The sequence below is a fragment of the Peromyscus leucopus genome, chromosome X (assembly GCF_004664715.2).
Source record: "Peromyscus leucopus breed LL Stock chromosome X, UCI_PerLeu_2.1, whole genome shotgun sequence".
Lineage (NCBI taxonomy): Eukaryota > Metazoa > Chordata > Mammalia > Rodentia > Cricetidae > Peromyscus > Peromyscus leucopus.
This window is the reverse complement of record NC_051083.1, coordinates 137,272,521-137,299,935: the sequence shown is the minus strand read 5'-3', so window position 1 is coordinate 137,299,935 and position 27,415 is coordinate 137,272,521. Positions and strand designations below refer to the sequence as shown.

General features: G+C 40.5%; 1 protein-coding gene across 1 annotated transcript; it reads left to right on the top strand.

Annotated features, from left to right (window-relative positions):
* The first annotated feature begins 277 nt into the window (after positions 1-277).
* Positions 278-19,727, top strand: Smim9 (small integral membrane protein 9). The gene is made up of 4 exons (XM_037199457.1): positions 278-375; positions 15,891-16,104; positions 16,896-17,025; positions 19,600-19,727. Exons 2-4 carry the CDS (start codon positions 15,906-15,908, stop codon positions 19,625-19,627), a joined length of 357 nt encoding a protein of 118 aa, XP_037055352.1. The 5' UTR covers positions 278-375; positions 15,891-15,905; the 3' UTR covers positions 19,628-19,727.
* Positions 19,728-27,415: the final 7,688 nt, after the last annotated feature.

The window sequence follows — 27,415 nt, the reverse complement described above, 5'->3', positions numbered from 1 at the left end:
ATAATATGAAACAATCTTCATTCATTAAAGTTTGTTATGTGCGTTATTATAATGTCTAGCAAATACCATGTAGTAAAAAATATTTTGGACTTTTTAACACCTAAATGAGTATAGTTACTGTGAGAATTCATTTAAGTATCAACACACATGTTCATGTATAGGTGGGGAAAAGGTGTCTGTGCATTTAACTACCAACTAGAGCCTACATGAATGTTAAAGATGGTTAATGATATCATAGAGTGGTGGGATTCTAGTTGGAATTCCAGAGTCTTAAGAGGATGACTGTTTAGCTTCTTCTGAAGGTGTTTAGCCTCTGAATACCAAAGTTCAAGTCCACTGCTTCATTTTCTACCTTTGTGCTTAGTTAATTTTCAGGTAAGTGGCTTCACAACAGACCTACCTCTCTTTAAGCCTCATCAAAACTGTAAATAAATGTACCAGTTATAAATATCTTAAGAAAGTCCAAAATTTTGTTACCAATGAGGTGACTGGGGTCCTTTTGTTCTACTTGGGTAGAAATTGTGGGTATGTGAGGAAAAAGTTTTATAGTGTTAGTAGTCTTCAGCACTTCAGTGTCAAAACCCTATTGGCTAGGTACCCGCATCAGAGGATTGTATTGCCAAGTCAAGAGAACCACAGACTTATGGCCCCTGGTCTTAGAAACCAGAAACTTACAGCTGTAGGTGTTCAGGCTTTACTGCTCTGCATAACTTGGCAACTAGTATAAGTTCTCAGTTTTAAAAAGCAGCTGATGACAATAGCAGTCAACAGAAGCAGTTAATGTTACAAGTCCCAGCCTTAGGGTGTCCAGCTTCTCCGCATTTAAGGTTTGGTAGCACCCAGGAACTTTTCCAATGATTAGGACTTTTAATCATTCATCTGTCATTCTCTTCCTTCTCTAAATTTCTGTCACTACTCTGCTGCCACTGCCACCATCTGTGCTGTTGTTCCCACAACCTTTTCTATACTCCACTACTACTAGCTCATTCCACTTCACTCAGAATAAAAAATAGAGTTGAAGCTGGAGTTTTCTCCAGTCCTGCTAGGGCCCAAGTAAACACACAGAGACTTATATTACTTATAAGCTGTATGGCTGGGGCAGGCTGCTTGCTATATAGTTTGTATGTCTTAAATTAACCCATTTCTATTAATCTATAAGTTGCCACGTGGCTTATGGCTTATGGGTACTTTACATCTTACTTCTCATGGTGGTGGTGGCTGACAGTATCTCCTAACTCAGCCTTCCTCCTCCTAGAATTCTCCTCTCTGCTTATCCTGCCTATACTATATTTCCTGCCTGGCTACTGGCCAATCAGCATTTTATTTATCAATCAATCAGAGCAACACATTCACAGCATACAGAAAGACATCCACAGCAATGAGTAGCCAAGACAATTGCATTCTGGGGAAGCCTTTTATTGAATAGATCTAATGTTGCAACACTGGGGAGTGGGAATGAAAAATGGGTTACTCCCAGCTTACTCAAAAATGACTTGAACAGCCTGGCTATATAGCAAAAAAAAAAAAAAAAAAAAAAAAAAAAAAAGGATTGCAAAATGGTTACAACATGCAAATGAAGAGTTATATTTGCACAAACAGCAGCACAGCTTCCAGTTCTCCCAATGACTGACTTCTTACTGAGTTAATGAGAAGCTGCTCTTCCTCACATCTTGAGTGAGATTAGCTGTTAAGTCATCTAGACCTCATCAAGACTTTTCTTGCCAGCAATGCTGCCTTCCAAGGCCAATACAGGTTTTCTAGAGCAAGGCTGACTAGTTGGGAAAGAAAGGATTAAGATTTTTCAGCCTTTTGTCTGTTGGATATAGAAATGAAAAGTAAAAAGTGAATGATTATTAAATCATTCATGATTATGAGAAACGCCATTCATTTACTCAAAAATATTTATTGGGCTGGGGCTCTACAAATAAAACCACTTACCTCACAAGCCTAACAAAACAGAGGGAAAAAGCCTCTGTACTCATGGAGTTTATGCCATAGTTCAGAAGGACACAGAATAAAATGAATGGTGAATTAGATTAAGTAGATCTGATAAAGTTGTTGAAGAAAATTTGTAGTTGGTTGTTCTTTTTTACTCTTTACTGTTGTTTGTTTTTTCTACTCTTTAGGCTCTTTTGGGGAGGCTTGTGACCCAGCTCTCAAATAAATCACACAAGGAGACTTATTCTTAATTATAAATGATTGGCCTTAGCTTGCCTTGTTTCTAGCCAACTTTTCTTAAATTAGCCCATCCACCCTTTTGCCTCTGGGATTTTACCTTTATCTATTCCTGTATACCTTTACTTTCCTTCTTACTCCATCATGGCTGGTTGTGTAGCTGGGTGGCTGGCCTCTGGCATCCTCCTCTCCTTGTTCTCTCACTCTTTCCTCCCCATTCCCAGATTTCTCCTTCTATATATTTTCTCTGCCTGCCAGCCCCACCTATTTCTCTCTCCTGCCTCACTAATGGCCATGCAGCTATTTATTAGATCATCAGGTGTTTTAGACAGGCACAGCAACACAGCTTCACAGAGTTAAACAAATGCAACATAAACAAAAGTTACACACCTTAAAATATTCTACAACACTTTCCTCTTTGGGGGACCCACCAACCACATCTCTAATGATCACATGGAGGCTTATTCTTTCTGATGAATGCTCGGCCTTAGCTTGGCTTGTTTCTAGCCAACTTTTCTTAATTCAAATTAGACCATCTACTTTTGGCTCTGGGCTTTTATTTTCTCTATTCTGTATACCTTTTTAACTTCTTTTTTTATTTATTTAAGAATTTTTTTATTCATTTTACATACCAACCACAGATCCCCTCTCATCCCTCCTCCTGTTCCCCCCAACCTTCCCCCTATTATCCACTCCCTATACCCTCATCCAAAATGGTAGGGGCTCCCATGGAGAGTCAGCAAAGCCTGATACATTCAGTTGAAGCAGGACTAAAACCCTCCTCCCTGTATCAAGGCTGAGCAAGGCATCCCACCATAGGTAATGAGGTCCAGAAAGCCAGCTCATACCCCAGGGATAGATCCTGATCCCACTGCCAGGGGCCCCTCAAACAGACGAAGCTACACAACTTTCTCACATATGCAGAGAACCTAGTCCAATCCCATGCAGGTTCCATAGCTGTTGATCTGAAGTTCATGAGATCATATGAGTTTGGTTCAGTTGTCTCTGTAGATTTCCCCATCATGATCTTGACCCCGCTAAGCTCATATTATCCCTCTTCCCTCTCTTCAACTGGACACCTGGAGCTCGACCTGTTTCTTGGCTGTGGATCTCTGCATCTGCTTCCATCAGTTACTGGATGAAGGCTCTATGATGACAAGTAGGGTGTTCACCAATCTGATTACCAGGGTACGCTAGCTTAGGCACCCTCTCCACTAGTATCTCCTTGTGGATTCCTGGGAATTTCCCTAGCACCAGGTTTCTCCCTAAACCCATAATGTCTCCCTCTATCAAGACATCTTGTTCACTGCTCTCCCACACCATCCCTCCCCCAGTTTGAAGCTGTCTTTGGTGTTTTTTTTTTTTTATCTTAGCCATTCTGACAGGTATAAGATGGTATCTCAGTGTTGATTTGATTTGCATTTCCCTGATGACTAAGGATGTTGAGCAATTCCTTAAATGTCTTTCAGTCATTTGGGATTTTTCTGTTGAGAATTCTCTGTTTAGCTCTGTAGCCCACTTTTTAATTGGATTGTTTGGTATTTTGCTGTCTAGTTTATATATATATATATTGGAGATCAGCTCTCTGTCAGATGTGGGGTTGGTGAAGATCTTTTCCTATTCTGTAGGCTATTGTTTTATCTTATTTACAGTGTGTCCTTTGCCTTACAGAAGCTTCTCAGTTTCAGGATATCCCACTGATTAATTGTTGCTTTCAGTGTCTGTGCTACTGGTGTTATATTTAGGAAGTGGTCTCCTGTGTCAATGTGTTCAAGGCTTCTTCCTACTTTCTCTTCTATCAGGTTCAGTGTAGCTGGATTTATGTTGAGGTTTTTGATACACTTGGACTTGAGTTTTGTGCATAGTGATAGATATGGATCTATTTGCAGTCTTCTACATGTTGATGTCCTATTATGCCAGCACCATTTGTTGAACATGCTTTCTTTTTTCCATTGTGCAGTTTTGACTTCTTTGTCAAAAATCAAGTGTTCATAGGTGTGTGGATTAATATCAAGGTCTTCAATTCCATTCCATTTGTCCACACATCAGTTTTTATGTCAATACCAAGCCGTTTTTATTACTATAGCGCTATAGTAGAGCTTGAAGTCAGCAATGGTGATGCCTCCAGAGGTTGCTTATTGTACAGGATTGTTTTAGCTATCCTGGGTTTTTTTTTCCATATGAAGTTGAGTATTGTTCTTTCCAAGTCTTTGAAGAATTTTGGGATTTTGATGGGGATTGTATTGAATCTGTAGACTGCTTTTGGTGAGATTGCCATTTTTATTATGTTAGTTCTACCTATCCATGAGCATGGGAGATCTTTCCATTTTCTGATATCTTCTTCAATTTCTTTCTTCAAGGACTTAAAGTTCTTGTCATACAGTTCTTTCACTTAGAGTTACCCCAAGGTGTTTTATATTATTTGTGGCTATTGTAAAGAGTAATGTTTCTCTGATTTCTTTCTCAACCCATTTATCATTTGTATATAAGAGGGCTACTGATTTTTTATTTAATCTTGTATCCCACCATATTACTGAAGGTGTTTATCAGTTGTAGGAGTTCCCTGGTAGAATTTCTGGGATCATTTTTGTATACTATAATATCATCTGCAAATAGCAAAAGTTTGATTTCTTCTTTTCCAATTTGTATTCTCTTGATCTCCTTTTATTGTTTTATTGCTCTAGCTAGAATTTTGAGTACTATATTGAATAAATATGGGGAGAGTGGACAGCCTTGTCTTGTTCCTGGTTTTAGTGGAATCACTTTGAGTTTCTCTCTATTTAATATGATGTTGGCTGTTGGTTTGCTATAAATGGCCTTTATTATGTTTAGGTATGTTCCTTGTATTCCTGATCTCTCCAAGACCTCTATCATGAAGGGGTGTTGTGTAACATGAATTACTAAATGGTGTTTTTATTTAAAAAAATGGAGCCTGATATTGGGGTGAATGTTGAAAGATCAGAGAAATAAAGGAACAAGCCACCTCTTACCTCTAGGACTCCTCAGGATGAAAAGCTTTCCTCAGCTTGAAAGACTTTAGTTCCTGTCTCCTCATTCTTTATATACCTTTCTATGCCCACCCATATCATTTCCTGTCTCAACTTTCCTAGTGCTGAGATTAAAGGCATATGACTCCCAAGTATTGGGATTAAAGATGTGTGCCACAACTGTCTGGCTCTGTTTCTCACCTAGACTGAGTCAATCTCATGTAGTCCAGGGTGGCTTTGAACTCACAGATGGATTTCTGCCTCCTGAGTGCTATGTGGTGATGTATTATGTCCCCAATATACTATGTCTCCCAATAAAATAAAACTTGCCTGAAGATCAGAGGAAAAAAGGCAGCCACTATATAGAAGTCAGTCAATGGTAGCACATGCCTTTAATCCTATTTCTTGGCAGGCAGGGATTTGTCTGGATCTCTGTGAGTTCAAGGCAACAATGGGAACTGTAGCTAGAGTTTTCCTGGTCCTGCCTGGCCCATGGTCAGGAAAAATCTCCCTCACCCGCCAGTCCCGCAGCTGCTCAGACCCAACCAAGTAAACACACAGAGACTTATATTGCTTACAAATTGTATGGCCGTGGCAGGCTTCTTGTTATCTGTTCTTTTTCTTTTCTTTTTTTTTTTTGTTCTTTTTCTTAAATCAACCCATTTCTATTAATCTATAAGTTGCCACGTGGCTCCTGGCTTACCAGTATCTTAACATTTTCTTATGGCAGTGGCTGGCAGCTCTCTCTGTCTCAGCCTTCCACTTCCCAGAATTCTCCTCTCTGCTTGTCCTGCCTATACTTACTGCCTGGCTACTGGCCAATCAGTGTTTTATTTATTAACCAATCAGAGCAACACATTTAACATACAGAACATCCCACAGCACTTCCCATTTTCTTTTTTTTTTCAAAAAGGAAGGTTTTTAACTTTCACATAGTAAAATTACAGATAACAAAACCATTATCAAACAAGAATTACAGTTATAATATTAAAGAAGATATCCTATCTATCTTATATTTGTGAGTCTAAGGTTTTATATCTAACTTATCTTTTATCATAACTGAAGAAATTATAACTCTAAGCTTTAACTACATCAAAGACCCCAGAAGGATATTGCTGTGGGATGGTCTGTATGTCAAATTGCTCTGATTGGTCAATAAATAAAACACTGATTGGCCAGTGGCCAGGCAGGAAGTAGGTGGGACAAGGAGAAAGGAGAATTCTGGGAAGCAGAAGGCTGAGGCGGAGAGACACTGCCAGCCACCACCATGACCAGCAGCATGTGAAGACGCCGGTAAGCCACCAGCCACGTGGCAAGGTATAGATTTATGGAAATGGATTAATTTAAGATATAAGAACAGTTAGCAAGAAGCCTGCCACAGCCATACAGTTTGTAGGCAATATAAGTCTCTGTGTGTTTACTTGGTTGGGTCTGAGCGGCTGTGGGACTGGCAGGTGACAAAGATTTGTCCTGACTGTGGGCAAGGCAGGAAAATTGAGCTACAGGATATATTGTCTGAGAAATGGAAGAAGGACACAAGCAACTTTCAGGAGTCTTGCAAGAGTAGACAGAGACAGCTGGCAGCCTGGACAGTCACCTAATGTTCCTCTGTAGAGTTGGGGTACCTGTCTTCAGCCCACAGACCTAGAATCTCTCAGTCACTTTTCTCTGTGTCCTGTAGAATGTCTGGCAGTTTCCTCTGCAAATCAGGAACCTGAAGGACCATTTTGTCAAGCAAAGTTCAGTAGTCACCTTCCTATGGGTCCTGTATGTCCAGTCAATCAAGCAGTCCAGGCAAGAACAGTTTCTTGACCAAATGGCTATTTTTTCCAAGGCTAAGATAAACTCCATATGTAGTGTCTTTGATGCCCATCCTCCTCTCTGAAGTAAATCATTGTTGCCAGGAGCAGATGTGTCCCACTGTCCAGAAAGTCTAAATTTTTAAAACATTTTAAATGCCATATTCTGTAGGTCTTTGAAGTATTTGAAGATTACCTACCTAATTGAATTATATCTATGTATACCGAGAAAACTTAACTAACATGGCTATAAGTATGATTATCATAGATGACTAATTATTAATCTATTTCTTAGTTAGCCATTACAATTTTAAATGAGCTGTACAAACATAATACCTTAAACAAGAGTAGAAATATACACACAGTATAACAAAATTAACTTTAAATTTGTATCAATAAACTAAAATCCATAGCAATGTAAAACATTTTAAACAAGTTGTTGCCCTCTCAAAGTAGGTTCATTAATCTACCCTTTCATCCTATTATATCTATATCATAAGAGATTGCATTATACTCAACCTGATTTAAATAAAAATATTGGTTTTTCTCTGTTCCACACCAGAGGGCTCTTCTGATATGGAACATAAGACTCTTTTAACCTTTTATTTTAGGAATATGCTTGGGTTTAGGGAAGGAATGAGCCAATTCCATCTCCAAAGACAGCTTGGTATATTTGGGAATTTGGGCATAGTGTCTCTTACTACTTCCTGCTGGAGGGGGGTGCTGTATCTTATGGGGACACAAAGAAAATTTTAGGATTATGTAGTAATTTGTGAGGCTGTATCATCTGAGCTAGTTGCCTTGAAACCATTCTGGATGTTGGATCATCTGGGCCATGGTGTCATTGGAGACCTTTCAGGGGGTCTTGGCTGGTCAAACCTGATGTATTTTAATCTGGAACAAATCCACAGCCTCTGGATTTCTGTGGAAACAAAAGCAGAGCCTCCTTTCCAAAGCAACATATCCTTAGATCCATATTTTGAAGTCAAGGTATCTTTAAAATATACATATTGGCTTAACTCAACAGCTTTTACAATCGAATTTTTTCTGAAGTTAAAAATCCCAAAGACAACACAATCCAGATTTTATGTGTAATATTCATCTTTATGTGCTTATTTTTATACTACCTTTACTGTCTCCTTAAAGACTTTATTTTTAAGAACTATCTATTTGTTTATATAACTGTATATATTCCTTTTTTATCTTTCAAGCCTATGTATATTTATACACACATTGTAAAGTATTTAAAGTCTTGTTTCATCTGAATCTGTCTTATTGGGAATCTATTGTGTAGCTAGAGGACATACAGAACATCCCACAGCACTCACCCCTTTTATTTTTTCAAAAAGGAAGGTTTTAACCTTAACAAAGTAAAATTACATATAATTTGGGAATTTGGGCATAGCTTCTCTTACTACTTCCTGCTGGAGAAGGGTGCTGTATCTTATGGGGATACAAAGAAAATTTTACGATTATGGAGTAGTCCGTGAGGCTGTATTGTGGGAGCCAGTTGCCTTGAAATGGTTCTGGATGTTGGATCATCTGGGCCTTTGTGTCATCGGAGACCTTTCAGGGGGTCTTGGCTGGTCAAACCTGATGTATCTTAATCTGGAACAAATCCATAGCCTCTGGCTTTCTGTAGAAACAAAAGCAGAACCTCCTTTCCAAAGTAACACATCCTTATATCCAAATTTTAAAATCAAGTTATTTTAAAATATAAATATTGGTTTAACTTAACATCTTTTACGATCAAATGTTTTTCTGCAGTTAAAAATCCCAAAGACAACACAATCCAGACTCTCTGTGTGATATCCATCTTTACATGGCTTATTTTTTATATTACTTTTACTTTCTCTTTAAAGACTTTATTATTTTTTAAACTTTCTATTTTTTTATATAACTGTCTATGTTACTTTTCCTTTCTCTTCCAAGCCTATGTACATTTTTACACACACTGTAAACTGTTTAGGGTTTTTCCCATCTGAATCTATCTTATTGTGAATCTATTGCTTTAAACTGCAGCATTTGTAAGACTGAAAGGGCGCTATGGCTGCTGGCTCCACCCACCTCAGCTTCCCAACATAGCTGTGGTGCCTTTACCGCCAGCTCTGGGAGCTATTGTGGGTCTATGCTTTTATCTAAGCATCATGTAGCCCAGAAACCTTTTTTGTTTTGTACTAGCAAAAGCTAAATCCACCACGCAGCTTAATGTGCCACTTGCAGAGGCCTGTTCCTGCAATACCGAAGATCGAGCGCACACGCTAGGAACCCGCCATAGTAGCTCAAACCAGCAAGCTGCCACTCATTTGAGAGATAATTAGGAAGCTGTTTTTAGCTCCGTTTTAGAATCTTTTCTCAGGTTTTAGGTAGAAACTCTTGCCAACTCATTGGGTGCCATTTGTAGCTAGAGTTTTCCTGCCTTGCCCACAGTCAGGACAAATCTTTGTCTCCCGCCAGTCCCACAGCCACTCAGACCCAACCAAGTAAACACAGAGACTTATATTGCTTCAAACTGTATGGCCGTGGCAGGCTTCTTGCTAACTGTTCCCATAGCTTAAATTAATCCATTTCTACAAATCTATACCTTGCCATGTGGCTCGTGGCTTACCAGTACTTTACATCTTCCTTGTCCTGGCGGCAGCTCCAGGCAGTGACTCCTGCCTTCCTGTTCTTTTATTTCTCCTCTCTGTTAGTTCCGCCTATACTTCCTGCCTAGCCACAACCAATCAGGTTTTATTTATTGACCAATCAGAGCAACTTGACATACAGACCATCACCCAGCACAGCCAAGTGCAGACCATTTCAGACACCTGCACTCAGGCCCATGGTCCTAATCATCCTCTATGCAGACCTGCTGGGTAAAGCCATGAGGAACCCAAGAACGAGCTCCCACAGGATATACAGAACATCCCACAACACTATTGCTTTAAACTGCAGCATTCTAAGACTGAAATGGCTGCTGTGGCTGCTGGCTCCACCCACCTCAGCTTCCCAACATGGTGGTGGTACGTTTTCCACCAGCTCTGGGAGACATCAATTTTCAGAAACAGTGGGTCAATGCTTCTTTCATAGCAGTGTGTGTTTTGTTTGTTTGTTTATTTGTTTTTAACTAGCAAAAACTATATTCAACACACAGCATAGTGTGCAGCCTAGAGACACCTCTATGTAACATAGCTTAGGTTAAACCCGCCATGGAGTAGCTCAAACACGCAGGCTGCTGCTAACTTGAGAGAGACAACTAGGAAGCTGTTTTAGCTCCATTTTAGAATCGTCTTTCGCAGGTTTTAAGTTGAAATTCGAGCCATTGGGCACCATTTGTAGCTAGAGTATTCCTGGTCCTGCCTGGCTCATTCATGGTCAGGAAAAATCTCTCTCACCTGCCAGTCCCGCAGCTGCTCAGACCCAACCAAGTAAACACACAGAGACTTATATTACTTATAAACTGTATGGCCGTGGAAGACTTCTTGCTAACTGTCCTTAAATCAACCCATTTCTATTAATCTATAAGTTGCCACGTGGCTCATGGCTTACCGGTATCTTAACATCTGCTTGTCTTGGCTGCGGCTCACAGCGTCTCCCTGCCTCAGCCTTCCTGTTCCCAGAATGGTGAAGAGCCAGGCATGGTAGCACGGGTCTTAACTTCCAACACTAATTAACCATGGAGGTCTTGAGGCCTGCACAGAGAGATAGGAAGTGACAAAGCTGGGCAGGAAGAGGACATGATGTAGTTGGACAAAGAGAGCAAATCAGATGGCAGAACAGCAAGGCATATAGGCATGGGTAGACAGGAAGTAGCTCGTCTTTGGAAGCTGTGGAATTAGTGAGGTGAGGTTAGCTGTGGTTTTCCCTATTTCCCTGATCTCTCAGGTTTTCACCCCTATATCTAGCTCCATGATTTTTATTTAATACGTCCATTTAGCAATTCATCTACAGTGCTAGGATTAAAGATGTATGCAACCACTGCCTGCCTTCTATGTTTAATCTAGTAGCTTGTTCTGTTCTCTGATCTTCAGGCAAATTATTAAGGTATACAATATATCACCACACTGTGGGATTTTGTTGAAGGCTTTTTCAGCATCTAATGAGATAATCATGTAGTTTTGTTTCTTTCAATATGTTTATATGATGGATCAGATTGACAGATTTTCATTTGTGGACCCATTCCTGCATCTCTGGGACAAAGCCTACTTGATCATAGTGGATGATTTTTTTTGATGTGTTTTTAGATTTTGTTTGCCAGTATTTTATTGATCATTTTTGCATCAATGTTCATGAGGAAGATTGGTCTGTAATTCTCTTTCTTTGTTGTATCTTTGTGTGGTTTGGGTATCAGTGTAACTGTAGCTTCATAGAAAAAGTTTGGCAATGTTCCTTCTGTTTCAAATTGTTTCTACTGTGTGGAACAATTTGAAGAGTATTGGTATTAGCTCTTCTTTGAAATTTTGGTAGAATTCTGTGCTGAAACTTTCTAGCCCTGGGCTTTTTTGGTTGTGTGACTTTTAATGACTGTTTCTATTTCCATGGGGGTTATATATCTATTTTAATTGTTTATCTGGTCTTAACTTAATTTGTGTATGTGGTACCAATCCAGAAAAGTGTCTATTTCTTTTAGATTTTTCAATTTTGTGGAGTACAGGTTTTTGAAGTAAGACCTGGTGATTCTCTGGATTTCCTCATTGTTTGTTGTTATGTCTTCCTTTTCATTTCTGATTATGTTAATTTGGATATTCTCTCTCTGTTTTTTGGTTAGTTTGGATAAGGGTTTGTCTATCTTGTTGATTTTCTCAAATAACCAACTCTTTGTTTCACTGATTCTTTGTACTGTTATTTCTGTTCCTATTTTATTGATTTCAGCTCTCAATTTGATTATTTCCTGGCGTCTATTCCTCCTGGATGAGTTTGCTTCTTTTTCTTCTAGAGCTTTCAGGTGCACTGTTAAGTCACTAGTGTGAAATTTCTCCATCTTCTTTATGTGGGCATTTAGTGCTATGAATTTTCCTCTTAACACTGCTTTCATAATGTCCCATAAATTTGGGTATGTTGTACTTTCATTTTCATTGAATTCTAGAAAGTCTTTAATTTCTTTCTTTATTTCTTGCTTGACCCAGTGGTGATTCAGTTGAGCAATCTTCAGTTTCCATGAGTTTGTAGGCTTTCTGTAGTTTACATTGTTGAATTCTAACTTTAAGCCATGGTGGTCCAATAAAATACAGGAGGCTATTCCAATTTTTTTTTTATCTGTTGAGGTTTGCTTTGTGACTGAGTATGTGGTCTATTTTAAAGAAGGTTCCATGAGGTGCTGAAAAGAGGTATATTCTTTTGTGTTTTGGTGGAATGTTCTGTAGATGTCTATTAAGTCCATTTGAGTTGTAACATCTGTTACTTCCCATATTTCTCTGTTAAGTTTCTGTCTAGCAGACCTGTCCATGGTGAGAGTAGGGTATTGAAGTCTCCCACTATTAGTGTGTGGGGTTTGATGTGGGATTTTTACTTTATTTCTGTTTCTTCTACATATTTGGGTGCCCTTGTATTTGGAACATAACTGTTCAGAATTGAGACTTCATCTTGGTGGATTTTTACTGTCATGAATATGTAATGTTCTTCACAATCTCTTTTGACTCATTTTAGTTTGAAGTCTATTTTGTTAGATATTAGGATAACTACACCAGCTTGCTTCTTAAGTCTATTTGTTTGGAAAGTCTTTTCCCAGCCTTTTACTCTGAGGTAGTGTCTGTCTTTGAAGTTGAGGTGTGTTTATTGTATGCAGCAGAAGGATGGATCCTGTTTTCATATCCATTCTGTTAGCCTGTATCTTTTTATAGGCAAATTGAGTCAATTTATATTAAGGGATTTTAATGACCAGTGATTGTTAATTCCTTTTATTTTGTATGTGTGTTTCCCTTCTTTAGGACTTGCTGCTGTGGGGTTACCTATTGCCTGTGTTTTTGTGAGTGCATCTAACTTCCTTAGGTTGGATTTTTTTTCTTCTAGTGCTTTCTGTATGGCTGGATTTGTGGAAAAGTATTGTTTAAATCTGGTTTTGTCATGGAATATCTTGTTTATTCCATCTACAGTGATTGAGAGTTTTGCTAGGTATAGTAGTATGGGCTTTCATCTGTGATCTCTTAGTGTCTGCATAACATCTGTCCAGGATCTTCTGTCTTTCAGAGTCTCCATTGAGAGGTTGGGTGTTATTCTAATGGGTCTGCCTTTATAAGTCACTTGGTCTTTTCCCTTGCAGTTTTTTTTTGTTTGTTTGTTTTTTTCGAGACAGGGTTTCTCTACGTAGCTTTGCGCCTTTCCTGGAGCTCACTTGGTAGCCCAGGCTGTCCTCAAACTCACAGAGATCCGCCTGGCTCTGCCTCCCGAGATTAAAGGCGTGCACCACCACTGCCCGGCTCCCTTGCAGTTCTTAATATTCTTTTTTATTCTGTATATTTTTAGTGGTTTGATTATTATATGGCAAGGGGACTTTTGGGTGGGGGGATCTAGTCTATTTGGTGTTCTGTAAGCTTCTTGTATCTTCATTGGCATTTCCTTCTTTAAGTTGGGAAAGTTTTCTTCCATGATTTTGTTGAATATATTTTCTGTGCCTTTGAGTTGCTATTCTTCTCCTTCTTCTATCCCTATTATTCTTAGGTTTGGTCTTCTCATGGTGTCCCAGATTTCCTGAATGTTTTGTGTTATGAATTTGTTGGCTTTAATGTTTTCTCAGACTGACAAATCTATTTATTCTATTGTATCTTCAACACCAGAGATTCTCTCTTCTATCTCTTGCATTTGGTTATGCTTGAATCTGTAGTTCCTGTTCATTTACTCAGATTTTTCATTTCCAGCCTTCCCTCAGTTTGTGTCTCCTTTATTGTGTCCATTTCAATTTTCAAGTCTTGAAAAGTTTCCTTCACATGTTTGATTGTTTTTTCTTGTGTTTCTTGTCTTTCTTTAAGGGATTTATTGATTTCCTCAAATTTTTTGTTTGTCTTTTCCTCAATTTCATTAAGCAAATTTTCCATTTCTTCTTTAAAGGCCTCTATCATCTTCATAAAGTCATTTTTAGGGTGATTTTCTTCTGCTTCTATGTTGGGATGTTTAGATCTTACTGTAGTAGAACCACTAGGTTCTGGTGGTGCCATATTGCTCTTTATGCTGTTGAATGTATTCTTGCACTGGCATCTACCTATGTCTTCCTCCAATCAGTACAAGTGGTGTCTGTGTCTCAGGGATCTGCTCTTAGTCCAATAGGCACTAGTGGTGTTTGTTTCCAATACAGCTGGTGGCATCTTGAGGGATGGGTGGGTTTGCAGGACAGAGTGTGACTTGTAGATTACAGGGTCCATTGTGGGGTGGTGGAAAGGCCTGCCCACAGGAGTCTTGCCTGATGGTCTGCAACTGGGGCTGCAATGGGTGAAGCTAGAGAGGCATGGGTTGTGCCTGGGTGACTGGGGCCTAGAGACTGGGGTGACCAGCTTGGAAAACAGTCACTTGCCTCTTGGTCCAATTGGAGCTGGGGGAGTCTGTGTCTCAGGGAGGAGCTGAGGTCTCGGGTGATAGGTGGGTTTGGGGGACAAAGTGTGGCTGGTAGATTACAGGGTCCACTAGGGTGGTGAGTAGGCCTGCCTGCAGTAGTCTTCCCTGATGACCTGCAACTAGGGCTGCAATGGGTGAGGGTAGATGGGCACGGGTTGTGCCTCTAGGCCTAGGGCCTAGAGGCTGGGGTGACTGGCTAAGAGAACAGTCACTCACCTCTTGGTCCAATTGAAGCTGGTGGAGTCTGTGTCTCAGGGAGCAGCTGTGGTCTTGGGGGATGGGTGTGTTTGGGGAATGGTGTGAGGCTTGTAGATTACAGGGTCCAATGGGTGGTGGTGATCAGGCTTGCCTGAAGGAGTCTTGCATACTGGGGCTGCAATGGGTGGGGTAGGGGGCCATAGTTTGTGCCTCATGGCCTAGGGCCTAGAGACTGGGGCTTTCTTTACTTCTTACTCCATGGCTTGCTGTATATCTGGGTGGCTGGCCCCTAATGTCCTCCTCTACTTTTCCTTTTCTCATTCTTTGATCTTCTCTTTCCAGATTTCTCCTCCTTTTTACTCTCTCTGCCTGCCAGCCTTACCTATCCTTTCTCCTGTCTAACTATTGGCTGTTCAGCTCTTTACTAGACCAGTCAGGTGTTTTAGGCAGGCAAAGTAATACAGCTTCACAGAGTTAAACAAATGCAACATAAAAGAATGCAACACATCTTTGCATCATTAAACAAATATTCCACCACATAAACAAATATAACACATCTTAAAATAATATTCCACAACAAAAATTCAAGCAGGTAAAGTGATCAGGTGGTTTGTTTGAAAGTAGGACAACTTTAATAAAGGAATCCCAAGGAAATATATAATGAAAAATGGCATTTGTGCACTTTACACATGTGAGTTAATAAGACGTGAACATGTCTGGGTTGGGGAGAATTCTTTGATGAGGGGATAGGAAGTGAAATAGCTCCAAGGTAAGAATAACTCAAACTTATTCAAGAAGGCATGGACCTGAATCACAGTGATAAGGGAAAGCATAGTAGGACATGAGGTCACAGACAATCTGACTACTGCTCACAAGATCTGCTTGCTTACTGTAGAAAAAGTTGAAGGGAAGCAAGAACAGAGATGATGATGAGGGGTCATTTGAAGTTCATAAAGCTAACAGGATTACTCTGATGGATAAGATATAGGATTCAAAGGTAAGAAAATACATTTGCATGGCACCCAACAGAACACAGTTTTGTGGGGGTTGTTTTATTGTTTTGCAGGGGGGAGTACATTTTGCTCAGGAAACTCACAGACTGTGTTCAGGATTAACTGGTGGTATAAATCAACAAATTGCCTTTGTGAGTGGCAGGCGGGAGGCTTTTTGCAATAAATGAACAATTGTGGTTTTGACTTTTCAGACAAAGCAGGTGTCCATGAAGCTTCTGAAGCTGTTCTGCGTAGGACCGTTGTTGTGCCCTGTGGTTTGTCTCTTGTTAGAGACAGCTACTCCTCCTTCAGCTTTACTTACCTTTGAAGTGAAAGAAAAAGCAGGATTGAAATCAGGTGCAGTGAGTGTATTTGCTATTAGGATGAATGCTCCTGACTTCGAAAGACAAAAGACTCAAGTCTCAGGTCAGGAAAAAAATTGCTTTCATACTGTTTTGACAAATGCTCCCTGAGGACAAGAGAGCAATTAAAGTTATTCTGGTTGGACTAAGGGAAGGTTTCAAAAAGGTAGTAAAATAGTTTTTTTAAAAAAGTGATAGTCAACTGATCCAGAGTGGGAACTCCTCAAAGCTCCATTTCCACCAGACACATACATGCTGATTTGATCTGTTCTGAAGTTCAAGTTCTATAAATAGTTGTGTCTTCTAAACTTCATGCACTAGACAGTTTAGTTTTCCCCAGACTCTTTCCTTGGAGTCACATCAAATCCCCCTTCCCCAAATGTTCTAAGGGGAAGACTCAACATCTCCAGCTTAATGTAGAAAAGCGGGCTTTCCTAAAAGTTCTTTTTCCCAATTGTCTTTACCCTTTCTTGTTCTACAGGGCTGGTGGCTTTCTCCTTTCTCTTTCTGGGACATTAACTTCCCTCAGCCTCCTCTAACACTTTTAGACATACTCTAGATAAAAACACATTAAGATTGTCTTAGATAATACTTCATTTTCACAAAGTAGCACTTCAGATATTTGAGGTGAACATAATTTTTCCCATTTGATTGATGGCATAAAATTATATTCATGTGAGAGTACCTTTATAAAATAATGTTTTTAGCTTGAAGCAACACAACAAAGTGTGTGTGTGTGTGTGTGTGTGTGTGTGTGTGTGTGTCATGTGTTCTGGGCAACTCCAAGTCCATAATATTTGAGGCAACTGTTTGATTGCCTTGACTTCTCAATGAATGCACATCCTCTTTCTGCAGGACTCCAGAGGTCTCGGATAAGCAAGTTAAAAAATCATCTGTCAGATTTCTTCAAGAGCTCCATACCTCTAGCAGCCATTTTTGTTTTTTTTGTCACCGTAGCACTGATGGGGATCCTCTGCTGCCTCACGTAAGCTACTATACAATGAAAAGATGAAAGGAGAGGAAATGTGAGGGGTTGAGGGATAGAAACACTCAGGCTCCCCATCAGCTGCTCATTTGAGAGCTGAGAGCTGAGTTTCAAGAAAAAACACTCTGGTAGCAAAACTCTGAAAGGCCCTTTTAAAAATCTTCAGTGTATGATAAGAGTCAGAGCATAAGGAGGAACCTATGACAGTATTCAAGGGTATTAAAAAAGATGAGGCCAGAGAGTAATTATCCAGTTTTCAAGATTAAATAGATGAGAGTAGAAGGTAGCAATATAGAGCCAAAAAAGTCAAGTGACTTTTTTTAAATTTACTTATTTTTATTTTATGTGCATTGATGTTTTGCCATGGTTGTTGGGTCCCTTGGAACTGGAATTACAGACTGTTGTGAGTTGCCATGTGGGTTCTGGGAATTGAACTTGGATCCTCTGGAAGAACAGTCAGTGTTCTTAACCACTGAGCCATCTCTCCAGCCCATATCAAATTCCTTTTAAATTCACTGATTATTATTAGCTATGATTTTTGAGAGAAATTTATTGCCAAGGGAAAAATAAGCTGGCATTAAATGAGCCATCAGTTGTAAACAATTCTTAAATACTTTGATCTTCCAGTAGCCCACCAACTTTGAAAGCCCCTAAGGAGGGTATGTTCCTCAACAGTTGCTGTGGAGGCAGCCATAGAGAATAAAGGACTTGAAGAGCCTCCCAGACAGTGGATAATGGGCCAGAAAAGTCCTCCTAGAACACAGAATCTGAACCTAATCAAGGTCTCCCTAGCAGGAATCCGGAATTCTTACTCTCTTGTGTCTCTCATTGTTCCCCCTTTCAAAATAGGAATGTTTATGATGGTTACCATTTTATAAGCCATCATTGTTATAGGGTATGGTGACTGGGGTAGATAACTTGTTTTTAGTTCATAGATCACTTAACCAAGCAGAACCATTCCCATACTAGAAAAAACAAGCATTACCCAGATATTCTGGACTTTGAACTGGATGACAGGAACTGTAGCCTTGTGGAAAGGGTATATTATAGGTCAGATGTTCTAGAAGCACACAGGGAGACAGGAATTTGATATCCAGGGTATTGTAACTAGGTATTGATGCCTGTAGAAGGCAGACAGAGGTATGTGAACTTCCTTACAAGTCTCACCAAGCCTTGGCTGACCCCCATCATATTTGTGCTATAGTATCCTGAATAAGACAATCATAATCCCATTTTGAACATTATTGCATGGGGGTTGTAATAAGAAGTACAAGGCAGCTCTCTGCAGCAGAGGCAAGCTTTGAAGGAGTTAACTCTAGAGGCTGTCTGCCTACAATATTCTGAGCAACTAGAGTAACAAGTCTTTTCTCAAGGGAGCATCTGGGTGGCAGGTTTCCATATGTATCACATGGCGGTTGTATTCCTTGTATGAAAGGAAAAGTAAACAGATAATGAGTGGTAAGAAAGGTCTTTTTCCTTCTTCTCAAGAAAAATATGACAATCTGAAAGCAAACCCTCACTTAAATGAAACACAAAACACAAGAGAAATTGATGAAAATATATAAAAGATATAGCACACATGATTTAAAAAGGAAGCAGAGCTTTAATGGAGAAAAATTGTTTAGCAAAAATAATGTTAAAGAAAAAGTAATAGATACAGGAGATACATTATTTCTTTGATGAAGAGAACAAAAGCTAGGAAATAAAAAAAACCCACAAAGTTAATTTTTTTCACTGTAGAAATAAAGGAAGTTTTGAGTCTATAGTCATAAAGGGAACATGGTAGTGAACACACAGTAGAGTCTCAATAATACTCTTTGTTAGAACATTTTACAATAGGGACTGCAATAGCATCTTTGTGCACCTTTCCCCATCCTGTATATTTCTATTAACCACAAGCTGCAGCTACGATGAATGATTAAGCCATCAGCTCATTAACTGAAGCAATCACCTGAGAAAACTAGTAAATCACCCAGTGCTGTGGAAGCAGTGCTGGCAACCAAGAGGAGTCACTGGCACTGGCAAGTACACAAACATACATATGAAAGCAAACATTATTTATTCATATAGACACCATAATGTTCATTTGGAAGGATACTTATGTGGAAATACTATTGAGTAAAACAAACAGATTATAATAAGCATACAGTTTAACCAAATTATTATTAAAAACTAAGTGTAGGGCCTGCAGAGATGGCTCAATTAATAAAGTTATTTGGTCATACTCTACCACAACTTCTGAATCATACTACAAGTACATTTGTGTGTGTGCTTTATATTAATGTATGTGAGTAAGGTATGTGTGTGTGTTTCATGCACATGTATGTGTGAATGTGTGCCTTAGACCAGAGGAGGGCATGGTGTTATACTGTATTACTGTCCACCTTATTCCCATTGAGACAGTGTCTCTCACTGAATCTAGAAAAAGGCTAGGAACCAACAAGCCCAGGAGTCTTATCTCTGTCCCCTATAGCACTGAGTTACAGGTGAGCATGACTATGCCAACCTAGAAACCAAGAGAGTGGATAGGAATGCAAATAGTTCAACATTAACTATCATATCTTCTTTTCTTAGCTTTTTTGTAGGTGAACCAATCCACTGAAGAACTGAAAGACTTAGTGGGAAAAGTATGGTATCTGACTCAATGGATTCCAAGAGCTGGAGAATGTGCTATGTGCTTAAAGTGAGATTAAATTATTTTTTTCCATCTTAAAATGCCTTTGCTTTCATTTTTCCTTTTAAAAGATGCAGTTAAAAATCATAAATAGACCAGGCGGTGGTGGTGCATACCTTTAATCCCAGCACTTGGGAGGCAGAGGCAGGCGAATCTCTGTGAGTTCAAGGCCAGCCTGGTCTACAGAGTGAGTTCCAGCAAAGGTGCAAAGCTACACAGAGAAACCTTGTCTCAAAAAAAAAGTAGGAAAAAAAAACATAAGTAGCTTTACTACAGATTTTATTATAAAAGTAATATTTATTACAGGAAATGCAGAAAGATAAAAAGGTATTCAGAATTATAGCACCTAGAAATAAATGTTGTTAACAATTTAATGTATTTCCTTGTCTTAGTTAGGTTTCTATTACTGTGAAAAGACATTGTGACTACCAGAACTCTTATAAAAGAAAACATTTAATTGGGGCTGGCTTACAATTTCAGAGGTTTAGTCTATTATCATCATGGAGGGAAGCATGGTGGCATGTAGGCAGACATGTTGCTGAAGAAGGAGCCAGGAGTTCTACATCTGGATTGGCAGGCAGCAGGAAGCAAGAGAGATACTGGGCCTCAAAGCCCACCCCACAGTGACATACTTCCTCCAACAAGGCCATACCTACTCCAATAAGGTCACACATCAAATAATGCCACTCCTTGTGAGCCTATGGGAGACATTTTCATCCAAAGCTCCACTCTCCTTTTGAGATTTTTATCAATTTATATTACTTGTTTCTCAAAGTCTGTAAAACAATAGTTCTGTTTAAATAAATGTTATAAAATAACAGGGCTCTGTCATCAATTAGGTTTTGGAGATGCTTGATTATTCACATATAAATATGATCGTTTGCTCCCCAAAATTTAAGAACCTTTGATAGAATAATACAAATATCAACAGAGGATAAAATAAAGAGTATTTTATAAACTGATTTTTTTAAACATAGTGAACATAATATGTGATATAACTACCTCCAAATATAGTATTTAAGGTATTTCTGTATATTTTGGTATTATAAATATAATACGAGTAATAGTTTAAATTTTAATTTTTTCCCTCTTGCTGTTGAATTTAAAACCCTTCATTTCAGGGATGTGTATTGAATATTTTCTGTAAACCAGGCACTGTTCTGAGTAGGTAATACTAGCTCTGGCTATTATTATTAGAGGATTGGTTCAGCCAGACACTCTAAATGTTATGTTATGTTCCTTAACATAAATTGCTAAAAGTAGAATTGTTGAGTTATATTCCATGATCATATTAGGTTTTAAAATATTATTCCACATACTGGTTGTACCTATTTTTACTTTAGGCCCTCAGCTCTCCTTAAGGTGTCCTCAAGACTATGTTATTTTAGCTGGACATGGTAGTGCACACCTTTAATGCCAGCACTAGGAAGGTGGATCTTTGAGTTAGAGGACAGTCTGGTCTATAGAGTAAGTTCCAGGACAGCCAGGGCTACACAGTGAGACCCTACCTGTTGAAAGAGAGATTGTGATCATGTTATTTTAGACTGGAGAGATGGTTAGAGAATAAGAGCACTTGCTGTTCTTCAGAGTACCTAGGTTCAGTTCCCAGCTCCAACAATGTAGCTCACAACCATCTGTAACTTCAGTTCCACGGAATATAATGCCCTCTTGCTGGCCTTTGTCGGCACCAGTGATGTACATGGTACACACACATAAATTCAGGTGTAGATGAATTTCTAAACGGTCTCATTAAATAAAAACCACGGACCTAATATAGGGGTGAAAGCCTTAGAGAGATCATGGAAATAGGGAAAGCCACAGCTAACCTTACTTCACCAACTCTGCAGCTTCCAAATGTGAGCTGCTTCCTGTCTACCTATGTCTATATGCCTTGCTTTTCTGTGCTCTCATTGGCTATCTTAGCCCAGCTACCTCACTTCCTTGTCACTGTCTGTCTGTACAGACCTCCAGGCCTCTATGGTTGGTACTGGGATTAAAGGCGTGTACGACCACGCTTGGCTCTGTTCCCTAATATGGCCTTGAATATACAAAGACCCTGCCTGATAAGTAATCAGATTAAGGGAGTGTTCTGCATGACTTCCTATGTACTTAAAATGGCTGGCCTTTGCCCCTGATCTCTAGGCAAGCTTTATTAAAGCACAAATAAAATATCACATTTTAGCACAAATAAAATATCAACACATTCAGGCAAAACCCTCATACACATAAAATAATTTTTTATTAAAATAAAATAATTTGGGGCTAGTGTCTCACTATATAGGCTTTGCTGGCCTGGACGTTACAGAAATCCACCTGCCTCTGTCTCCCAAGTTTTTGGATTAAAGGCATGTGCTGCTACACCCATGCTGTGGGATGTTCTGTATGGCAAATGTGTTGCTCTGATTGGTTAGTAAATAAAACACTGATTGGCCAGTAGTCAGGCAGGAGGAAGTATAGGCGGGACAAGGAGGAGAAGAATTCTGGGAAGTGGAAGGCTGAGTCAGAGACACTGCCAGCTAATTTAAGATATAAGAACAATTAGCAAGAAGCCTGCCACGGCCATACAGCTTGTAAGCAATATAAGTCTCTGTGTTTACTTGGTTGGGTCTGAGAGGCTGTGGGACTGGTGGGTGAGAGAGAGATGAGAGAGATTTGTCCTGACTATGGGCCAGGCAGGAAAACTCTAGCTACACACCCAGCTTTTTTTTTTTTTTTTTTTTTTTTTTTTTTTTTTTGCTTTTTCGAGACAGGGTTTCTCTGTGTAGCTTTGCACTGTCCTGGAACTCACTCTGTAGCCCAGGCTGGCCTTGAACTCACAGAGATCCACCTGCCTCTGCTTCCCAAGTGCTAGGATTAAAGGCATGCACCACCACCGCCTGGCAAATTTTTTTAAGATCTTAAAAATAATATTGTGTTAATTCCTTGGTGTTTTGTTTTGTGTACAAGACAAGATACTTCTTTGTAGCTCTGGCTGGTGTGAAACTTATTGTGTAGACCAGTTTGGCTTTGGACTCATAGCAATGCCTTGCCTCAGCCTCATGAGTGCTGAAAATACAGGGATGAACCACTGCACTCAGGCTTTTTTTTTTTCCTTGAAGGCAGATTTCACTATATTGTCAGAGTGCCCCAAACTCATAGACCAACTAATCTTCCTTCCTAATCTTCTTGAGTAGCTAGATATGTAGACACATGTCACAATGCCTGGAATTCCTGGATTTAAAAACATCATTAATTATGCCATTTTTCTTTCTGCTTAGTGCCTCCAGTTTTTTTTATAATCCTTTTTAAGTAAGACATACTAATTGTATAAAATATGAGGGTTTTTTTGAGATGAAGTCTCACTGTGTAGTCCCTGGCTGACCTGAAACTCACTATGTAGACCAGACTGGTTTTGGAGAAATCCTCCTGTTATTTATTAAGTGGTACAATGTTATTTATTAAGCAGCACTGTTTACCATGCGAGAGAAGCCACAAGGTACAACAAAGCCCACTATAAGAGTTTACTAAGGAAAGGGAATAGAAGGGGTGTGCATAGGCCTAAGGAATGACCATGCAGGAAGAGGGGGGAGGAATAGGTGGAATCTGCTTTTATAGGTTCCCCTGCACATGCACATATGGGCTTATGTAGCTATGCCACACATGCACATAGATTGCGTGACCACTCTGTGCACAAATCATGTGACCACGTAGCACACAAATTACATAGGACGTAAGGCCCTGGGATGACTAAGCATTTTGCCTGGCTACTGGACAGCTCACATGTGGTCATGTAGCTAGGGGAGTGGCTAGGAATTCTAAAATTCCAGACTCTTTGTTTTTTATTTAAAGAATGGCAGGTGAAAGGAAATGGGGGCTCTGTGTCTCCTGAAACTGCTTCTGGCTGACTCGTTGGGCGTCAGTTAATTTTGGGGGGTGGAAAGGGGGCTTTGGGGTAACCGGATGCCCTGGTGTAATGGATTGTCCTCCACTGCTTTGGTAATCGTCCATCATCTTCCACTGCTTCAGGCTCTGTAACTATTTGGGTCTGACAAGGTGCTGATGAGGCAGAAGAGGAAGTTTAGAAAAAAAATATTACCTTGAAGGGGGGTCCCTGCAGGGTCCCAGGGTGACGGGGGGGGGTGTCCCGGGACCAGGAAAGTTTGAATTATACTTATCTGAAGTGGATCTGACCTGTCCAGGTGGATTCAAGATGGCTCTGGAGCTTGGACAAACTTTTAAACATATTAAGAAACAGCCACAGGGAATTTAAAATTGAGCTGGTAGCCATGATATCATAATGTTTAGTACTCTGGTATCAGAATTTTATTGGTTAGTGTGTGTGTGTGTGTGTGTGTGTGTGTGAGAGAGAGAGAGAGAGAGAGAGAGAGAGAGAGAGAGAGAGAGAGAGAGAGAGAGAGAGAGAGAAGCCTGGAATATGCTTTTAATTTTCACCTGAGATAAGCCTTATCTTATCTCAAGACAAACCTCAAGGCACCTATTTTCTTTATTAGTTTAGCATCCAGGAGATACAGGTGATCAATTGCTGAGGGCATTTAATAGTGATAGACTGCTATATTAAAGTCTGTTTTTTTGCAGAGTCCAGACCCTTTTGAGTCTGGGGGTGTAAATACCCCTGGACTGTTACTCTTCCTTACCACCTGAGTGTACTTGATGGTCCTTGGCCTCCGGCATTATGGTGGTCCTATAACAATTAGCTGAGTGGTTAATTAGAAGTTTGAATATGTTATTAGAGACACAAAAGGAAACTGATGAAGCAGAATATGTCAGTAGAGACAGGAGAGGGAACCAGGAAGGAAAAACTTGTGGAGTGAAACCTCATTCTTCTGGAATTGGTAACAAGGCAGTGGATCCTGGTATCCTCTGGAACTTGAGAGAGCAGGGCCCTGTCTGTGTCACTGTGTATGAGGAGGAATTCTCCTGGGGTGAGGGTAAGATAAAAGGCTTCATGCGAGACAGGTAAATCCAGTGGGGAAAGCCCTTGAGCTTAGCAGCTGTGGGGGTTACAAGAATTACCTTGAAGGGTCCCTACCATTTAGGGGAACAGGGTGGGGGGCATTGGCCTGGAGGGGAAAGAAGGACCTGATCCCCAATGTGGATTGGGTGTGGGCATGGATTGTCACATGGCTGAGGTAAGTAGTGGTCAGCAAAATTCCACAGGAGAGAACAAAGATGACAGAGTAAGGGAGTTAAGAGGCTGTAGTGGGTAACTATTCGAGCTTTGACCTGGAAGCTCCAACCCCCATTGAGGCTTTGGTAATGGTCACGCCTACAAGGCGGGGCTGAGAGAGGATGCTAAAGACCCGGGTTCCAGATGTATGAGCTCTCTTGATTCCTGGACCCTGGACACTGAAGCTAGACCGAACAGAGTTCTCCAAAGAACACCGCAGGACTGAGCCATGCCTTTCCCATACTCTGTAAACTATCCCTTCACTTGTAAGTTACCCACAAAATAAACCTCCCTTTTAACTACGTAAAGTGGCCTTAATAATTTCACCAATACCTGGCACCCAACATGGGGCAAATTCCAAAGGCCTGGGTGGCTCCCACCCTCAGCTTCCTCCCCAGATGGCGGGTACCTGAAGCTGCAGGGTACCACAGCTTCTTAAAACCAGGAAAAACCTACACGGTTCCATTCCTAAAAAGGAGCTAATCCGGTCTCAGCCCCTAGACCAGCAAAATCACAGAGTGAGGCATTCCCCCTCCTCCCTGAGTGCTGGCTCCCCGCCCTAGCCCGAGGCTTCCAAAGTTTCACCTAGTTAAAATAGACAAGGTACTGTCCCAGGCAGGGCACCCTACAGAGGCACACAGAGGGCTTGGAGCTGTGCCTGCTGGCAGACCTCCTGTCTGTAGAGGCAGAGAGGGGCTTAGAGTGGCCTGGAACTCTCCACGTCCTGAAGCTCCAGGGAGTCACTGGAAGAAGTGCCTACTGCCTGTGCTCACACTGCAGCCAGCCAAGGTATTCAACAGGACCTGCTTTGGAGCTACACCAATGCCTCCTGCTGGCTGAAAAGCTCTACTACACCCCCAAACCACGGAAAGGTAAGATAGGCAACCCAGCATCTTATTTCAAGTAAAAGTACTTGATAATTTCACACCTTAAAACTGACTAACAAATTTTGAGTAATTCTTGTAATATGGCTGACAACATTACCTCACAAGAATTTAAAAACATTTTTGCCTGTATGATCAGGGAGAGATGAAGGTTTAAATAGGAGGATCAGTGTTAGAGCCAGTCTCCCATACATGAGTTCAAACGTTAAGATTGAAAGGGGCCGCTTGGGAAGGGTCTGGAGCCTAAAAAGAGCTTGAGGCAATAATTTTACCCAGTCAAGGTGAAGTTCCTGTGACATCTTAGTAAGAATGGATTTTATTCATTCATTCATTCATTCATTTATTTATTTATTTATTTATTGGTTTTTTGACACAGGGTTTCTCTGTGTAGTTTTGGTGCCTGTCCTGGATCTCGCTCTGTAGACCAAGCTGGCCTCAAACTCACAGAGATCCACCTGGCTCTGCCTCCCAAGTGCTGGGATTAAAGGCATGCACTACCACCACCCAGCCAAAAATGAATTTTAAAGACCGTTGGTATGCTCCACCTTCCCTGAAGACTGAGGATAGAAGATATAAAAATACCAAGGAATATTAAGAGCCTTAGCTGGTGTCTGGGAAATCTGGGAGGTGAACTCCAGACCATTATCAGACTGGAGAGAGGCAGGGACCCCAAACTGGGGAATAATTTCCCGGAGAAGGAGGTCTGCAACTGTCTGAGCCTGCTTATTAGAATCTGGATATGCTTCCACCCAATTAAAAAATGAGTCCACCATCATGAGGAGATAGTTAACTTTTCTGACAGTGGGCATATGGGTAAAATTGAGCTGCCAGTCAGTCCCTGGAAGGGAACCTCTAACCTGGTGGGTGGGAAAAGGTTGACTTCTGTACTTGGTATTGGGGTCTGTTTTTTGGCAAATCTCACAAGAGGCAGTAATAGATCTTAAGAACTGTAAGTCCTCAGAGGTGGGCTGTAGGTGGGCTTTTATGAATTGAGACAGAGCAAGACTATCAGGGTGAAAGAGCTGGTGTGGATAGGACAGAATTTGCCTAGTGTCAGGGGTTCCCTGTGAGTGCTGGGGATGTCTTTCTGTATGCTGTGAATGTGTTGCTCTGATTGATAAATAAAACGCTGATTGGCCAGTAGCCAGGCAGGAAGTATAGGCAGGACAAAGAGAGAGAATTCTGGGAAGTGGAAGGCTGAGTCAGGAGACGCCAGCCTGCCGTCCAGGGAGCAGCATGTAATGGCACACAGGTAAAGCCACAGAACACATGGCAACATATAGATTAACAGAAATGGGCTGAGTTTAAGTGTAAGAGCTAGTCAGTGGTAGGCCTGAGCTAATGGCTGAGCAGTTTTAAATAATATTAGCCTGTGTGTGTTTATTTGGGTCTGAGTGGCTATGGGCCCAGGCAGGACTGGAGAGAACTTCAGCTACAAATAGCGCCAGAACATGGGGCAAGAGTTTCCACCTAAACCTGAGAAAGAAGATTCTAAAACAGAGCTAAAAGCAGCTTCCTAGTTGTCTCTCTCAAGTTAGCTGCAGCCTGCATGCTCAAGCTCTATGGCAAGTTGGCAGCACATTCCGACCAAGATACACAGAGGTTTCTGCAAGCTGCACAATATGGTACATGGTGGATATAGGTTTTCCTACCAAAAAAAGAGGT